The sequence below is a fragment of the Martes martes genome (genome assembly GCF_963455335.1).
Source record: "Martes martes genome assembly, chromosome: 3".
Taxonomy (NCBI): Eukaryota; Metazoa; Chordata; class Mammalia; order Carnivora; family Mustelidae; genus Martes; species Martes martes.
In genome coordinates this window covers 81,939,911-81,957,091 of record NC_137890.1, presented here as the reverse complement: position 1 = coordinate 81,957,091, position 17,181 = coordinate 81,939,911, and the positions used below count along the sequence as shown (strand labels likewise).

At 34.9% G+C, this 17,181-nt stretch overlaps 1 protein-coding gene across 1 annotated transcript in view; it reads left to right on the top strand.

The window, feature by feature from the left end:
- Positions 1 to 17,181, top strand: part of RNF17 (ring finger protein 17) — a gene marked incomplete at its 5' end in the record, with an annotated part of 157,618 nt that overhangs the window by 46,266 nt on the left and 94,171 nt on the right. The window contains 5 exons of the mRNA XM_080798724.1: positions 496 to 654; positions 3,134 to 3,323; positions 4,193 to 4,361; positions 7,283 to 7,473; positions 8,437 to 8,578. Of these exons, the coding sequence (XP_080654850.1) occupies positions 496 to 654; positions 3,134 to 3,323; positions 4,193 to 4,361; positions 7,283 to 7,473; positions 8,437 to 8,578 (851 nt within the window). The remainder of the gene's footprint in view (positions 1 to 495; positions 655 to 3,133; positions 3,324 to 4,192; positions 4,362 to 7,282; positions 7,474 to 8,436; positions 8,579 to 17,181) is intronic.

The following is a 17,181-nucleotide window of genomic DNA, read 5'->3' as shown; positions in this document are numbered from 1 at the left end:
TGCACAGACATTTTTTTCACTTCTCTAGCCAGATAAGATTTGTGTTCAGAGTGTCTATGGGCTTATTCTTGGTTCTTTGGGTATAGTAGAAACAGGAGTTTTTGTGATATGTAAGACACCTACTTACTATGATTAGAGTTCTGAGTTCCAAAATGTTCATAAATAAATTCTGATGTTTTGTTATAATGCAGTAGAGTTACAGCATATCTTGACTTTAGAATCTAATTATCACATGAACTGCAATTCCACTTAACATACTTGGCAAGTAAAATAAAATATTTGCAGTTCAGGTTGCCAAAGAATTTAATGTGGAAAGTGGGGTCTATTTGTTTTAGTGGTCTGGTTAGTATTTGGGGTGTGGACTCTTGTGGGGTCTAAGTATTCTAGAGTTTTCAGTGCCACAAGACACTTAATATTCTTTTAGAGGATATTGCATTCAATTTTTATGAATTCTTTCCTATGATTTATTAATGTGGTTTTAATATTCTTATCTAGGTTCTCCAGAGCTAGTTTTTGTAAGCCATGTAATACATCCTTGCCGCTTTTATATCCGGAAATATTCACAAATTAAAGATGCAACAGTATTGGAAAAGAAGGTGAATCAGTTTTGCAATAAGAGTTTACACCTTGATCCTTCAGACATTTTGGAACTAGGTAATCAAATCTTATTCCAAGCTAAAGTATTAAGTTCATTTAAATATTATAGTATTTGGCCAATCCACATAGACCTTTTATAATACAGATTTGTGGTCCAAGCATAAAAGTTTTATAATTATATAATGTAATTTTATTTAGGTAAGTTAGGTAAATATTGATTGCTGAGTAAGGTATATACAAAAACTATCATTATGAAGTGAAAGTAGTTATTTTTTAAATTACAAAACCCTGGGACGCCTGGGTGGCTCAGTTGGTTAAGCAGCTGCCTTTAGCTCAGGTCATGATCCCAGCGTCCTGGGATCGAGTCCCACATCGGGCTCCTTGCTCGGCAGGGAGCCTGCTTCTCCCTCTGCCTCCATCTGCCAGTGCTCACTCTCTCTCTCTCTTTCTGACAAATAAATAAAATCTTTAAAAAAAAAATACAAAACCCTTCACAGGTTCCTTGTCTCCAGAGAAAACTGGCCCATAAGATGATTCCTTATAGTATAACTACAGTCCCTTGCTGTTCCACATGTCAATATTGAGAATGTCATTACGCACTTAAATGAGGTGCAGGAGGACAGTGTTGTCTGTTTCCTAGGGCCACTCAGAGAGTAGTTGGTAAACTTAATCAGTCTATCTTAATTCTAAGGGTATGTGTAATTTGCCATAATTTAGGCTTTTATTACAAATATTTTCTTTATAACTCATTGACTAAATTTGATTATACTCTGTAATAAGGTAAAACTATGATTTGATTTATTAACATGGTGAGAAAACTGTTCTAATAGCAATCAATGCCTATACATAAAACCAGAAATTATTATGTGTTTAAGGTTATGTAGTTATTCTTTAAGAATGTGATTAACTCTTAGCTCATATGTGTGGCTTATCAGAATACCCAAAATCTAGGTTTATCATACACTTCTGACAAAAACTGATGGTAATTTTAAACTTTAGAGAACATTAAATTATGAGTAAGAAAAGAGAAGTATAGTATTAAACATTTATGGCTACAAATATTTCTCTTAAAATTTAATACATGCCCAAAAGAGTTCAACTTAGATTGAGAAAATGTTCTTAAAAAAACCACATTCATCCTTTGTTTTAAATTAAGGATAATTATTGTTTCAGGTAAATAAATTTACATGACTTGAATACTCATTTATATTTTAAGAAAGTGACAAGGAAAGAACTTTAAGATGCTTTAAGAGGATATCTTCTTGTTCCCTTTTCCTACCTGTGCTCTTCATTATAAAGAACAAATGTCTTCAATAGGCTTTTATCTTACCTATTGTGAAAAAGAATGGTTTCATAGCATATAGTTTAAAACTCAGAATATTGGTTATGTGGTATATCAACATAAGAGAAAGGTTGATGACAGTCTTCAGGCCAGATAAACATTTTCATAGAACTAAAAGTGAAAAGGCTGCCCTAATTTGCCTCTCAGCTATCCTGTTTTAATTAACATATACAGAGGGGATTCATACAGCATCCCTCTGTATATAATGAGTGGTGAGATCTATCAATTTATCTCTGATAGGTAGCTTAGTTGTTAAGAGGATGGGCTCTAAGACCGCCTTTGTGATGTACCTGTGTGATGGAAGCCCTATCTCTATAGGGTTGTTGTGGGAGTAAGTAAATTCAAACACAAAATACTGAGAACATCACTGAGCTCATAGGAAGCATTCAAATTCAGTATTCAAATTTCTTCCTTGACCTTTTTTTCCCAAATTAATTTGTAATTCATCTGATCTCTCTGCTGCTAGGTCCTTGGTTCATCTTCCCCTTCTCTGATTTAATTTTGGCATGTCAAATGTTGCCTTTCATTGTTTCTTTACTTTGATTCCTCTTTATCAAAAGAAGGTAATTGTTTCTTCCTTTATGCTACCAAAGGATTTTATAAATTTCAGCATGTATATTTCTATACATGTATGTGTATGTATACATGGGGTAGAATGTCTTTATTGTTATAAGTACATTTAATTGCCTATCTCTTTTCCTTTCTTGAGCTTTTTTTTTTTTATTTGACAGAAAGAGCAATATCTGAAGTAGGCAGAGAGGCAGGCAGAGAGAGAGGGGGAAGCAGGCTCCCTGCCGAGCAGAGAGCCTGATGTGGGACTTGATCCCAAGACCCTGAGATCATGACCTGAGCCGAAGGCAGAGGCTTAACCCACTGGGTCACCCAGGTGCCCCCTTTCTTGAGTTTCTTTATTGCAGGATAGTCTCATTCATCTTTGTTATAGTTCATAAAATATAGGTCCTCAATTAGAGACTGGTAACTTTGCATTTACCTCCCCAGCTACCTATATAACAGGAACTATCACAATATACCACCTTTATATTTTTCATAGCACTCAACATGTACTATGTCATCAGGAAATAAATTAATTAAAATTTCTTAGTGGTGGAACTAATATACATGTTCATAAATTAGAGCTAATTAGGTATTTTGCTCCATAAACACAGATAATGATTTGCCTTTCTTATTATTTAGGTGCAAGAATATTTGTCAACAGTATTGAAAATGGAATGTGGTGTCGAGGAACTATCACTGAATTAATTCCAATAGAAAGTGAACATGTTAGAAAACTTTGTAGTCCAACCAAATTCTCAGTCCATGAAGTTGCACTAATACAAATATTCATGGTAGATTTTGGAAATTCTGAAGTCCTAATTGTTTCAGGGTATGGTATTACATGTTCCTGGCCTGTTTGGAAACATTGGTTATCTGGGGGGGTGAAATACTGAAGAATAAAGGAAATTGGGAAAGAATAGAAAGGAGTAATTTATCATTTTTTACTTCTAATGCATATACTTTTTATTTTGTTCTCTTATTTGTTTTACTGACTACTAAATTAGTAAAGTATTATCATTTATCAGTGTTACTACATGAGGAGCTTGGAAAAGGAGTAGGTTTTTTTCTGTTATTTTGGAAAAGGAGCTTTATGATGTATCAAAACTTAAGTACTTTTCTGTGTTTATGCGAAAGAGGGAATGATGCACAAAAATATTTCTTTTAAATAAAGTATTACAGTTAGCTGCAGGATGATTGAGTAGAATTTTAAATCAGATTTCTATAATTATTAAAGCTAACCCTAGGTACTCAAAAATATTTCCCTCAGTCTTCTAGGAAAATAAAACAATAATAATAATAAATTAAAAAAATAAAACTGAAAATGTTTCTGTAGTAAGGACCATTGTTAACTATATAGAATGGTCACTATTTAATGGTCCTAGCTTTATAAATAAATAGTTTTCTGTTTGGAGGCATCGTTAGCATTATCTCCTTTAAGTCTAAACTTGAACAAATACATGAAAGACAAAGATAAAGTCAGATAAAGTCAGCTGAGATTTTATTTTATAGATAAAAGTATTGTCTGTGCTTATAAAATATGGATTAAATCTATGTACTAGGAAAGTATGAATTAGAATACAACTTTCTATAAGATTTAGCTTAAAGAAAGTATCCTTAGAAATGCATACCTTTTATGGAGGGAAAGCAAGTTTGGCTTTCAAGTATTATTTTCAATAAATATTACCTGAATTCTTTTAGGGTTGGTGATACCCATGCAAGATCAGAACACATTGCTGAGCAGCATGTAGTACTAAATGACTTATGCCTAGTTCTAAGGAAGTCTGAACCATATATTGAAGGGCTGCTGAAAGACATCCAGCCACTAGCACTGCCATGCTCATTGAAAGACATTGTTCCACAGAATTCGGTAAGTGAGACTTAAATTATTTCTTCTTCCGGGGGCTAAATATCTCAATTTTAGCTATGTATTGCCAGTTAAATTGCAAAGTGTAGGTTCGAGGCACCAATTCTTTTGGTAAGTGCATTTTGTATAATAAATTATCAGTGCCAGTAAAAAAGGAAATGAACTTTAGTTTCCATAATTAGAAAACATTCTTAATGGGAAGTTGAGTTGAATAAACATATACAAATGAATAAACATATACTTGGAATGAATCCAAATAAACCACTAAAGTTGAGTCACATATGGAGAGAAAAATAAATTTTAAAATATGGTCTGGCATGTGTTTCTATAAATTTCTTCACTATTTTCATGACACTTTTTTCATTAGTTGTATTCTGCGTTGTATTGTTTATGAATATCTATTCCCCAGCAAGCCTTAAAAACTCTTGCAAGATAGGAAATGTGTGTAAGAATATATGTTAAATGGTTATTTTTTTTTTAAAGATTTTATTTATTTACTTGACAGAGAGAGATCACAAGTAGGCAGAGAGGCAGGCAGAGAGAGAGAGAGGAGAAGCAGGCTCCCCACTGAGCAGAGAGCCCGATGCGGGACTCGATCCCAGGACACTGAGATCATGACCTGAGCCGAAGACAGCGGCTTAACCCACTGAGCCACCCAGGCGCCCTGTTAAATGGTTATTTTATGAAGGAATCTGTGTCTCTGCCTATCATTGTATTCCCAGAGCTTAGCAGATTACATAGCACATAAAAGGCATTTGACAGATATTTGAAAGAATGAGTAAATGAAAAAAAAATGTAAAAGGAAACATAAGTATTAGCTGTTTTCCCCAAAATGGTAAAACTGGTTTAAATTTGGCTTTTGTACTTCTTTCCATTTTCTGAATAAACTTTATAATCTTTAGAAAGAGGTTTTATTTTTTGTTTTTAAGCAACCTGTAGCTTTTAAAAAGTTTGAGTATAGTTGACACACACTGTTACATTAGTCTCAGGTATACAGCATAGTGACTAACCAACTCTGCTGGAGATATCACAATTCCAGATTTCAAAATACACTACAAAACCAAAGTAAAAAAAAAAAAAACAGTATGGTACTGGTACAAAAATAGACTTACATATCAATGGAACAGAATAGAGAGCCCAGAAATAAAACCATGCTTATATGATCAATTAATCTATGACAGTGGAGGCAAGGACATACAATGGGGAAAAGACCATCTCTTCAATAAATGGTGCTGGGAAATCTGGACAGCTACATTGCAGAAGAATGTAACTGGAACACTTGATTATACCATGCACAAAAAGAAACACAAAATTAATTAAATTTCTAAATGTGAGACCTGAAACCATGAAAGTCCTAGATAAAACATAGATAATAATCTCTCTGACATCAGCCTTAGCAATATTTTTCTAGATATGTCTCCTCAGGCAAAGGAAAAAAAAGCAAAAATAATGTATTTGGGAATATACCAAAATAAAAAACTTTTGCTCAATGAAGGAAATCCTCAACAAAAGAAAAGGCAACCTACTGAATGAGAGAAGATAATTACAAATGATATATCTGATAAGGCGTTTCAATATTCAAAATATGTAAAGAACTTAACACCAGGAATGTGTAGTTTGTTTGTTTGGTTTTTTTTTTCCGAATTTTTTTTTTAAGATTTTATTTATTTGTTTGACAGACAGAGATCACAAGCAGACAGAGAGGCAGGCAGAGAGAGAGGGAGAAGCAGGCCCCCTGCTGAGCACAGAGCCCGATGTGGGGCTCAATCCCAGGACCCTGGGATCATGACCTGAGCCGAAGGCAGAGGCTTTAACCCACTGAGCCACCCAGGCGCCCCTGTTTGTTTGTTTGTTTTTAAAGATTTTATTTATTTATTTGACAGAGAGAGGATCACAAGTAGGCAAAGAGATGGGCAGAGAGAGAGGGGAAACGGGTTCCCTGCTGAGCAGAGAGCCTGATGCGGGACTGGATCCCAGAACTCTGAGATCATGACCTAAGCCAAAGGCAGAGGCTTAACCCACTGAGCCACCCAGGCGCCCCCAGGAATGTGTAGTTTTAACCCTTGATATTTTCTTTAGGTATGGAAACTTAAAGGTTCAAAGATCAACTTAAAATTTTTTTTTAAATGGGTGAATATTTTTCATTATTTAAGTACCATATACTTTATATATTCCCAGTTAAATGGAAACTGATGATTATAAACACCTTGATTACATTACATGGCTTCCAGTATACTTTCAAATTTACCTTTTCTTTTTCTTTATTTGAGAGAGAGAGAGGGAGAGAAAGCATAAGCAGTAGGGAGAGGGAGAGGGAGAAACAGACTCCCCGCCAAGCGGGGGGCCCAATGTGGGGCTCAATCCCAGGATCCTGGGATCGTGACTTAAGCTGAGACAGATATTTAACCAACTGAGCCACCCAAGCACCCCAAAATTACCTTTTGAATTTGTGTTATTTAAGTGGAAAGATCATATGTTTTATTTTAGAATATTTATAATTTATATAATGTTATATAATATGTTATATATATATTAATATTCAGAAGTGAAACTAAATTCTAAAATAAAACAGCTTAATGGACACCTTGAGACTCTTCATAAATATCAAAGATCTAGGGGCATCTGGCTGGCTCATTTGGTAGAGCACGTGACTCTTGATCTCCGCATCATGAATTCAAACCCCACGCTGGGCACAAAACTCACTTAAAAAAAAATTCATATATTGTACATACATAAACACTGACCTTGGATCTGGCCCTAGGTATTGTTTAGTATCTGTGGTTGAGTCCTTGTGCTCAAGTTTGCAGACTTTGATTGTATTTTGGATTTACAAAGAAAAATAAAATAAAAGCTAAATCGAGAGCATGGTACCACTAGAGCTAATTGTAGTTATTAAGTACATTGGAATTCTACTTTTTTCACAGGATGAAGGCTGGGGAGAAGAAGCCAAAGTAGAATTTTTGAAAATGGTAAATAACAAGGCTGTTTTAATGAGAGTTTTTAGAGAAGAAGATGGTGTGCTAATTGTAGATCTGCAGAAACCACCAACAAATAAAATAAGCAGTGATATGCCTGTGTCTCTTAGAGATGCATTAGTTTTTATGGAGTTAGCAAGGTAGGTAACTTATTAAAACAAATACTTTGAGGTGTAGTTATAAATTGGAATAACAGAGTTTACCTTTAAAAACTATGGACTGACTCTAAAGCATAATAAATACTTTGAGGTGTAGTTATAAATTGGAATAACAGAGTTTACCTTTAAAAACTATGAACTGACTCTAAAGCATAATCTAAGAGGTTAAAAATATTGCTACCAGGGCTCTCTAAGTACGGTTATATGAAAACTGCATTCAGATAATTTAAGTCAATAGAAAAATTAAGGTAACTCAAAGGAAACTATTTGTAGATACTGAACATATTTTTAGATTCTTGATAATTTCACAAACAGTTCTACTAGGGTTTTAAGAATTATAGTTTAAAGTTCCTGGCTTAAATTTTCTAACCATTGGAATAAGTTCATGATCACCATTTTGTATTTAATGTATGAATTTAGAATAGATACTTAAAGTTACTTCCTCCACCCCCATCACTGATGAACAAAGTAAGATGAATAACGATAGGGATAGTGAAAGATATTAACTTTTTGTCCTGAATGATGAGATGACTCTGGAAGTGACCCAAGTAGATCTCATTGTGGAAATATAAAGTAGTATTAGAGCTGGATGGAGTCACAGACCCCTCAGGTGGCCTTACTGAGTGCTACCACAGTCCGTGGTTGTCAGTTCCTCAAAGAGGAGAGACTTCAAGTAGAAGACACAGACCTGGCTCAAAAATGTCCCAACACAAATTCAAAGGTCAATTATTGATTTTTGAGACTTGACATCTCAAGTTTGACATCTTACTTGGTTTGATAATTCAAGACAATACCAAGAAATGTATTAGAAAAGAAATTGGAAAGAGAATACTCTAGGTAGATGAATCAGTATATGTACAAGTCCTTCCTTCAGACCAAGTTGCTAAGAGAAGAGAGACTTTAAGAAAATGGCTTGCTTATGCTTTTGATTATGTTTTTAATCAGGTTTAGGTCACAATCGCCAAGAAGCCACTCTGAAAAAAATATGACTTTACACTATCACCCACCTATTTTGCCTAAAGAAATGACAGATGTTTCAGTTATGGTTTGTCATATAAATAGTCCTGCCGATTTCTATCTTCAATTGGTAAGTATTTAGTATTCCTTTGAGACAAAGTAAATCTCTTCAAATTTTAAGTAGAAATGTATAATGGAAATGAGTACCCAAAATGAATTTTAGAGAAAACAAACCACTGTCAACCTTCTGTAAGTTTAAGTTTCTTAGCTGCAATTATAAATGAGAAATTCACGTGATTCATAGTAAGTTGAAGGAACTCTTCATGCAAATTATGAAATATGGAGGGAAAGGACAGTGAAGGATACCTAATATATGTGTTTTTTGCCACCTTAATGATATCTATAGTATAGGAAAGCACATGGACCTGACATCAGAATACTAGGCGAAGGTATCTCAGTGTGGTTTTGATTTGTATTTCCCTGATGCCAGGTGACGTAGAGCATTTTTTCATGCATCTGTTGGCATCTGGATGTCTTTGGAGAATTGTCTCTTCATGTCTTCTGTTCATTTCTTGATTGGATTATTCTTTGGGTGTTGAGTTTGATAAGTTCTTTATAGATTTTGGATGATAGCGCTTTATCTGATGTCATTTGAAAATATCTTCTCCCATTCTATCAGTTGTCTTTTGGTCCTGTTGACTTTTCCCTTTGCTGTGCAAAAGCTTTTTATTTTGATGGAGTCCCACTAGTTAATTTTTGCCTTTGTTTCCCTTGCTTTTGGAGATGTATCTAGCAAGAGTTGTACAGCCAAGGTCAAAGAGGTTGCTGCCTGTGTTCTTCTCTAGGATTTTCATGGATTTCTGTTCACATTTAGGTCTTGCATCCATTTTGAGTCTATTTTTGTGTGCAGTGTAAGGAAATGGTCCAGTTTCATTCTTCTGCATGTTGCTATCCAATTTTCCCAACATCATTTGTTCAAGAGACTGTCCTTTTCCCATTAGATATTGTTCACTGCCTTGTCAAAGATTAGTTGACCACAGAGTTGAGGGTCCATTTCTGGGTTTTCTATTCTGTTCCATTCTATGTGTCTGTTTTTGTGCCAGTACCATACTGTCTTGATGATTACAGCTTTGTAATAGACCATCTCACACCAGTCAGAATGGCTAAAATTTAACAAGTCAGGAAACAACAGATGTTGGCGAGGATGCGGAGGAAGGGGAACCCTCCTACACAGTTGGTGGGAGTGCTTTTGGGGAAGCTGGTGCAGCCACTCTGGAAAACAGTATTGAGGTTCCTTAAAAAGTTGAAAATAGAGCCACCCTATGACCCAGCAATTGCACTACTGGGTATTTACCCCAAGGATACAAATGTAGTGACCCGAAGGGTCACCTGCACCCCAATGTTTATAGCAGCAGTGTTCACAATAGCCAAACTATGGAGAGAACGCAAATGTCCATCAACAGATGAATGGATAAAGAAGATGAAGAAGATGGAATACTATTCAGACATCAAATAAAATCTTGCCATTTGCAATGATATGGATGGAACTAGAAGGTATTTTGCTAAGTGAAATAAATCAAAGAAAGACAGGTATCATATGATTTCACTGATATGTGGAATTTAAGAACAAAACAGAGGGCATAGGGGAAGAGAGGGAAAAATAAAACAAGATGAAATCAGGGAGACAAATCATAAGAGACTCTTTATCATAGGAAGGAAACTGAGGGTTGCTGGAGGGGATGGCTGTGGGTGGATGGTATAACGGTGATGGACATTAAAGAGGATATGTAATGTAATGAGCACTGGGTATAATAGACTGATGAATCACAGGCCTGTACCTCTGAAGCCAATAATATGTGTTAATTAATTGAATTTAAATTTAAAAATCTTAAAAAAAAATACTGTGAGAAAACCTATTTCTGACAATGGACATCTGAGAATTTACATGTTTATAATGGGTAATTTTCTGAATTTAAACACCAAAATTCAGATCAAAGGCATTTCATATTAAATTTTGGATGTGGACTGATGGGTTTGTTTAGATAGCTACTAACAGGGGCACCTGGGTGGCTCAGTGGGTTAAAGCCTCTGCCTTCAGCTCAGGTCGTGATCCCAGGGTCCTGGGATCGAGCCCCACATCGGGCTCCCAACTCAGTGGGGAGCCTGCTTCCCCCCTCTCTCTGCCTGCCTCTTTGCCTACTTGTGATCTCTGTGTCAAATAAATAAATAAATCTTTTAAAAAAAAATAGATAGCTACTAACAGTGAGTTCCTCCTTATCAATCTCTTTGTGTCTGTACTTCGTATGAATTAACTCTTTCTAAAGGCCATAATGAGTGAATAATTCATTAATCTTCACAACAATCCTATGAGAAAGATACTAGTAATTTCATTTAGATTTGGAGACTCTAACCAAAGGGATAAAGCAACTTGCCTGAGGTCACACAGCTACAGAAGGGAAGAGCAAGGATTGAACTGGGCAGTGTAACTTCATTCAGAGCCTGTCCTCTTAACCATTGCACCACTCTGTAAGTGATCCACTAAGTTGTGGAAGTCTGCTTATTTAGCACCAAGTAAGGACTTACATATTTCTTTCAGTGAATTTTTTTTTACTTTAATTTAAAGTGAAGTAAAACATATATAAAATATACCATTTTAGCCTTTAAATGTACAGTTCAGTACCATTAAGTACACTCAGTGTTGTATATCCACTGCCGTTATTCATCTCTAGAACTGTTTCATCATCCCAAACATCTCTGTAACCATTAAAGAACTCCCGATTTTTCCTTCCCCTGTCCCCCAGTCTGTCATAACCTGCCCTACTTTCTTTTTCTGTGAATTTATTCTAGGTATCTCTTAAGTAGAAACATAAAATATTTTTCCTTTTGTGTCTGCCTTATTTCACTTAGTGTAATATTTACATGTTGCAGCATATATCAGAATTTCATTCTTTTTCAGGACTATTATTTCCTTGTATGTATATACTGCATTTTATTTACCATTCATCTGCTGATGGACACTTGGATTGTTTCAACATTTTGGCTATTGTGAATAATGCTTCTATAAGCATGGGGGTACAACTGTCCATTTGGGTCTCTGCTTTCAATTTTTTTAGATATATATCTAGCTCTGGAATTGCTGGATAATATTATACTTCTGTTTAACTTTCTGAAGAGCTACCAAACTGTTTTCCACAGTACCACACCATTTTGTATTTCCATTAGTGATGAATAAGATTAGTTTTTCCACACCCTCAGCAACACTTTTTTTTTTTAAATAACCATTTTAAGGATATGAAATTGTATCTCATTATGGATTTGATTTGAATTTCCCACATGGCTAGTACTGTTGAATACATTTTTTCATGTATGTATTTATTAGTCATTTATAAAATTCCTTTGGAGAAATACCTATTCCAGTCCTTTCACCAATTTTAAATTGGATTATTTTGTTGTAGGCGTTCTTTATACATTAGGGCTATCAATTCTTTATCAGATATAGAATTTTCAGATATTTTCTCCCATTCTGTGGGTTGCCTTTTCACTCTCTTGATAGCATTCTTTGATCCACAAAAGTTTTTAACTTGACAAAGTCCAGTTTATTTTTTTCTTTTGTTGCCTTTGCTTTTGAGTCATACCCAAGAAATTACTGTTGAATCTAACATTATGAAGGTTTTCCCCTGTGTTTTCTTTTAAGAGTTTTACAGTTTTAGCTCTTACACCTAGGTCTTTGATTCATTTAGAGTTAATTTTTGTATATGGTATAAGAGAAGAGTCCAATTTCATTCTTTTCCATGTGAATGTCCACTTTTCTCTGCACAATTTGTCGAAAAGTTTGTCTTTTCCCCATTGAATGGTCTGGGCATGTTTGTCAATACCCAGTTAACCATACATGTAGAGGTTTATATCTGGGATGTCTATTTATTCCATTGGTCTGTCTGTCCTTATTTATATCAGTGGCACACTGTTTTGATTACTATAGCTTTGTAGCAAGTTTTGAAATCAGGGTGTGTGAGCCCTCCAACTTTGTTCTTTTTCAAGTTTGTTTTGGCAGTTTGGGGTCCCCTGAGATTTCATATGACTTTGAGAATGGGTTTTTCTATTCTGCCTGAAACATCACTGAAATTTTAATAGGGATTGCATTGAATTGTAGATTGTTTTGGGTAGTATTGTCAACATATCAGGTTTTCCAGTCCATGAATGTGGAATATCTTTCCTTTTATTTGTGTCTTCTTTCATTTCTTTTAGCAGTCTTATATGGTGTATAAGCATACGAGTCTGTTCCCTCCTTGTTTAACTTAATTCCTAAGTGCATTCTTCTTACAGTATTGTAGAACAAATTTTTACTTTCCATTTCAGATTGTTCATTATTGCTTTGTATAACATAACTGATTTTTCTGTCTTGATTTTAGATCCTGTAACTTTACTAACAGGTTTTTTTTTTTTTTGGTAGGTTTTTTAGAGTTTTATACATTATAAAATTATGTCAGCTACAAAAAGAGATCATTTTATTTCTGACAATTGGAATGCCTTTTATTTCTTTTTCTTATTTAATGGCTCTGGCTATAAGTTCCAGTATCTTGTTGAATATAAGTAGAAAATGTGGACATCTTTTTCTTCTATCTTAGAGGAGAAAAAGCATTTCTCTTTTACCATTGACTATAGTATCTGTGGGTTTTTCCCATATGGCCTTTATCATGTTGAAGAAAGTTCCTAGGAATAGTTCATTGAGTGTTTTTGTCATGAAAAGAGTGTTTGGTATTGTCATATACATTTTTGCATCATTTGAGATGATCATGGTTTTTATTTTTCCTTCATTCTATTGATAAATAGACAAAAACAATTCTGCATTGTTTTTGTTTTATATTTTGAACCATCATTGCATTCCAGGAATCAGTCCCCCTAGATCGTGATATATAATAATCCTTCTAATATTACACTGAATTTGGTTTGTAAGTATTTCATTGAGGATTTTTGCATCAGTGTTCATAAGTGGTATTAGTCTAGTTTCCTTGTCGTGTCTTTGTATGGCTTTAGTTTCAGGTAATGTTGATCTCTTAAAATGAGTTGGGATGAGTTTCTCCTCCCAGTTTTTTGACCAAGAAGGGGTGGTGTTCTTTTTTAAGTTTTTATTTAAACTGCAGTTAAATAACATATAGTGTAATATTAGCTTCAGGTGTATAATATAGTGATTCAGCATTTCCATACATCATCCAGTGTTCATCACAAGTGCAGTCCTTAATCCCCATCATCTATTTCACCCATCCCCCCACCCACCTCCCTTCTAGTGACCACCAGTATGGTAGAATTCATCAGTGAAGCTGTGTGATCCAGGGCTTTTCTTTATTTGGAAGTTGGTTGGTTTTTTTTGTTTTTTGTTTTTTTTTTTAAAGATTTCACTCATTTATTTGACAGAGATCACAAGTAGGCAGAGAGGCAGGCAGAGAAAGCAGGGAAGCAGGCTCCCCACTGAGCAGAAAGCCCGATGTGGGGCTCGATCCCAGGACCCTGAGATCATGACCTGAGCCGAAGGCAGAGGCTTTAACCCACTGAGCCACCCAGGTGCCCCTGTCTGGAAGTTTCTGTTTACTAATTCAGTCTCCTTGCTAGACAAAGGTCTGCTTAGATTTTGCTATTCATGACTCAGTCTTGGTAGGTGTGTGTTTCTAGGTATAGTAGACTATTAGAATCCTTTTTATTTATTTATTAAGATCAATAAGAATTTCACTCACTAAATTTCTAATTTTAGTAATTTGTGTTTTCTCTTTTTCCTTAGTCTAATGGTTTGTCAATTTTGTTAATCTTTTCAAAAACCAATCTTTGTTTTTTTTAGCCCATTGTTTTTCTATTTTGTATTTTATTTTTTATTTTTTAAAGATTTTATTTATTTATTTGACAGACAGAGATCACAAGTAGGCAGAGAGGCAGGCGAGAGAGGAGGAAGCAGGCTCTCCGTGGCTCAGAGAGCCTGACATGGGGCTCGATTCCAGGACCCCAGGATCATGGCCTGAGCTGAAGGCGGGGGCTTTAACCCACTGAGCCACCCACACGCCCCTATTTTGTATTTTATATCAATGTTTTACTCTTTATTATTTTCTTCCTTATGCTGGTTTGGGTTTATTTTGCTTATTTTGCTTTTTTATTTCCTTAAGTTTTATAGCTATTTATGATCGTTCTTTTTTTTTCACTGTATGCATTTATAAGCTATAAAGTTCCCTTTTAACACTACTTTTGTTTCATCCCATGAGTTTCTTGTGAAATTTTAGTTTTGTCTTAATTTCTAGTCTCCTTCCATTGTGACTAAGAAAGATACTTTGTATGTTTTCAGTGTTTTAAAATTTAGTGAGGATTGTTTTGTAGCCTAACATATTGTCTATCCTGAGAATTTTCCATGTGCACTTGAGAGAAAAATGTGTATTCTGCTCTTGTCTTGAATGTTCTGTCTATTTCTGTTACATGTAACTGATTTGTATTATTGTTCAAGTAATCTGTTTTCTTCCTGATGTTCCTTATAGTTCTGTTTTTGAAAATGGAGCACTGAAGTCTCCTTTTATTGAAGAACTATGTCCCTTTGATTCTGTCAATGCTTGCCTGCTATATTTTGGGGTGCTGATGTTTGGTGCATATGTATTTGTAATTGTTAGGTCTTACTGGTGAATTGACTCTCTTACCAATGTATAATGTCATTCTTTGTTTCTTGTAATATTATCTGACTTAAAGTCTATTTTTAGCCTAAGTCTAATAAGTCTAATTTAAAGTCTAATTAAGCCATTCCAGCTCTCTGTTGGTTGCTGTTTGCATGGAATACATTTTCCTGTTTTTCACTTTCAACCTGTGTATGTTTTGAGATCTAAAGTGAGTATCTTATACATAGCATATAGTTGGGCCATTTTTAAAAATCCATTCTGCCACTTGTACCTTTTAATTGGAGCTTTTAATCCATTTAAAGTACTATGAGGGCTGCCTGGGTAGCTCAGTCAGTTAGGCATCTGCCTTCAGCTCAGGTCATGATTCCTGGACCCTGGGATCGGCCTCACATCAGGCTGCTCCTTGCTCAGCAGGGAGCCTGTTTCTCCTTCCTCTGCCTGCTGCTCCCCCTGCTTGTGCTCTGTATCTCTCTCAAATGAATAAATCTTTTAAAAAAGTAAAATAAAAATAAAGTACCTATTAATCAGAAAGGCTTCCACCATTTTGTTATTTTCTGTGTATCTTATAGCTTTTTCGTCTCATTTCCTCTATTAATTCCCTCTTTTGTGTTTGCATTTTTTTGTAATATCATTTTTTAATATTTTTGAAAGACATTGTAATAAAAAAATAACAAAATTTACCATCTAACAGTTTAAATTTTTGAATGTACAGTTCAGTAGTGTTAACTATACTCACATTGTTGTGCAGCAGATCTGTAGAACTTTTCATCTTGTAGAACTGAAACTTATAGCTCTTGAACTCTCCATTTTGCCCACCCCTAACTACTTACAACCATAATTCTATGAATTTCACTATTTTGATACTTCATATAAATGGAATCATACAGTGTTTGTCTTTGTGTGGCTGGCTTACTTCATTAGCATAATGCCCTCAAGGTTCATTCATATTGTGCAAGAAGATTTCCTTCTTTAAGGTTATTATTCCATTGTATGTATATTTCAAATTTTATTAGTCCATTTATCCATCAGTGGACATTTGGTTTGCTTCTACCTCTTGACTATTGTGAATAATGGTGCAGGGAACATGGGTGTGCAAATATTGTAGTTTCATCTTCTGATTATCTTATTTCCTTTTGTGTATATATAAATCATTTTATCATTACCATAGGGATTACATATGTCCTAAAGTTGTAACAATTAATATAAATTTATATCAACTTTTAATTACACAAAAAAATCCTGTGAAGCTTCATTCCCCTCTTATATTATTGATGTCACAAATTAATCTTTATACATTGTATGCTCGGTAACATAGATTTATAATTTTCTGCATTTATCTTTTAAATCATGTAGAAATAGATATTATCCTATAAAAATAAATAGAAATAAAAGTGAAGTTGGGGCGCCTGGGTAGCTCAGTGGGTTAAAGCCTCTGTCTTTGGCTTAGGTCATGATCCCAGGGTCCTGGGATCAAGCCCCAAGTCGGGCTCTCTGCTCAGCAGGAAGCCTGCTTCTCCCCCCCTCTCTCTGCCTGCCTCTCTGCCTACTTGTGATCTCTGTCTGTCAAATAAATAAAATCTTAAAAAAATTTTAAACAGATAAATAAAAGTGGAGTTACAAACCAAAATTAAAATAATACTGGCTTTCATATTTGTCCTTGTGTTTACCTGAACCACAGATCTTCATATCTTCATGTGACTATAAAGTTACACGCTACGATCCTTTTAGTTCTACTTTAAGGACTCCCTTTAGGGACAATGAACTCCCTCACCTCTTGTTTCTCTGTGAATGGCTTACTTTCTCCCTTGTCTTTGAAGGATAGTTTTGCTGGATCTGTAATTCTCAGTTGATATGGTTTTGGTTTTTTTTTTCCAGCACTTTATATATATCTCCCTGTTGTCTTCTGTCCTCAGAGTTTTCTTAAGAGAAATCAGCAAGTAATCTTGATGATCCCTCATAAAGGACAAGTTGCTTCTCTTTTGCTGCTTTCAAGATTCTTCCTTTGTCTTTATTGTTTGATTATAATGTATTTGAGTGTGTTTCTTTAGGTGTATCCTACTTAGGGTTTTGTTGAGTGTATTAGCTTCTT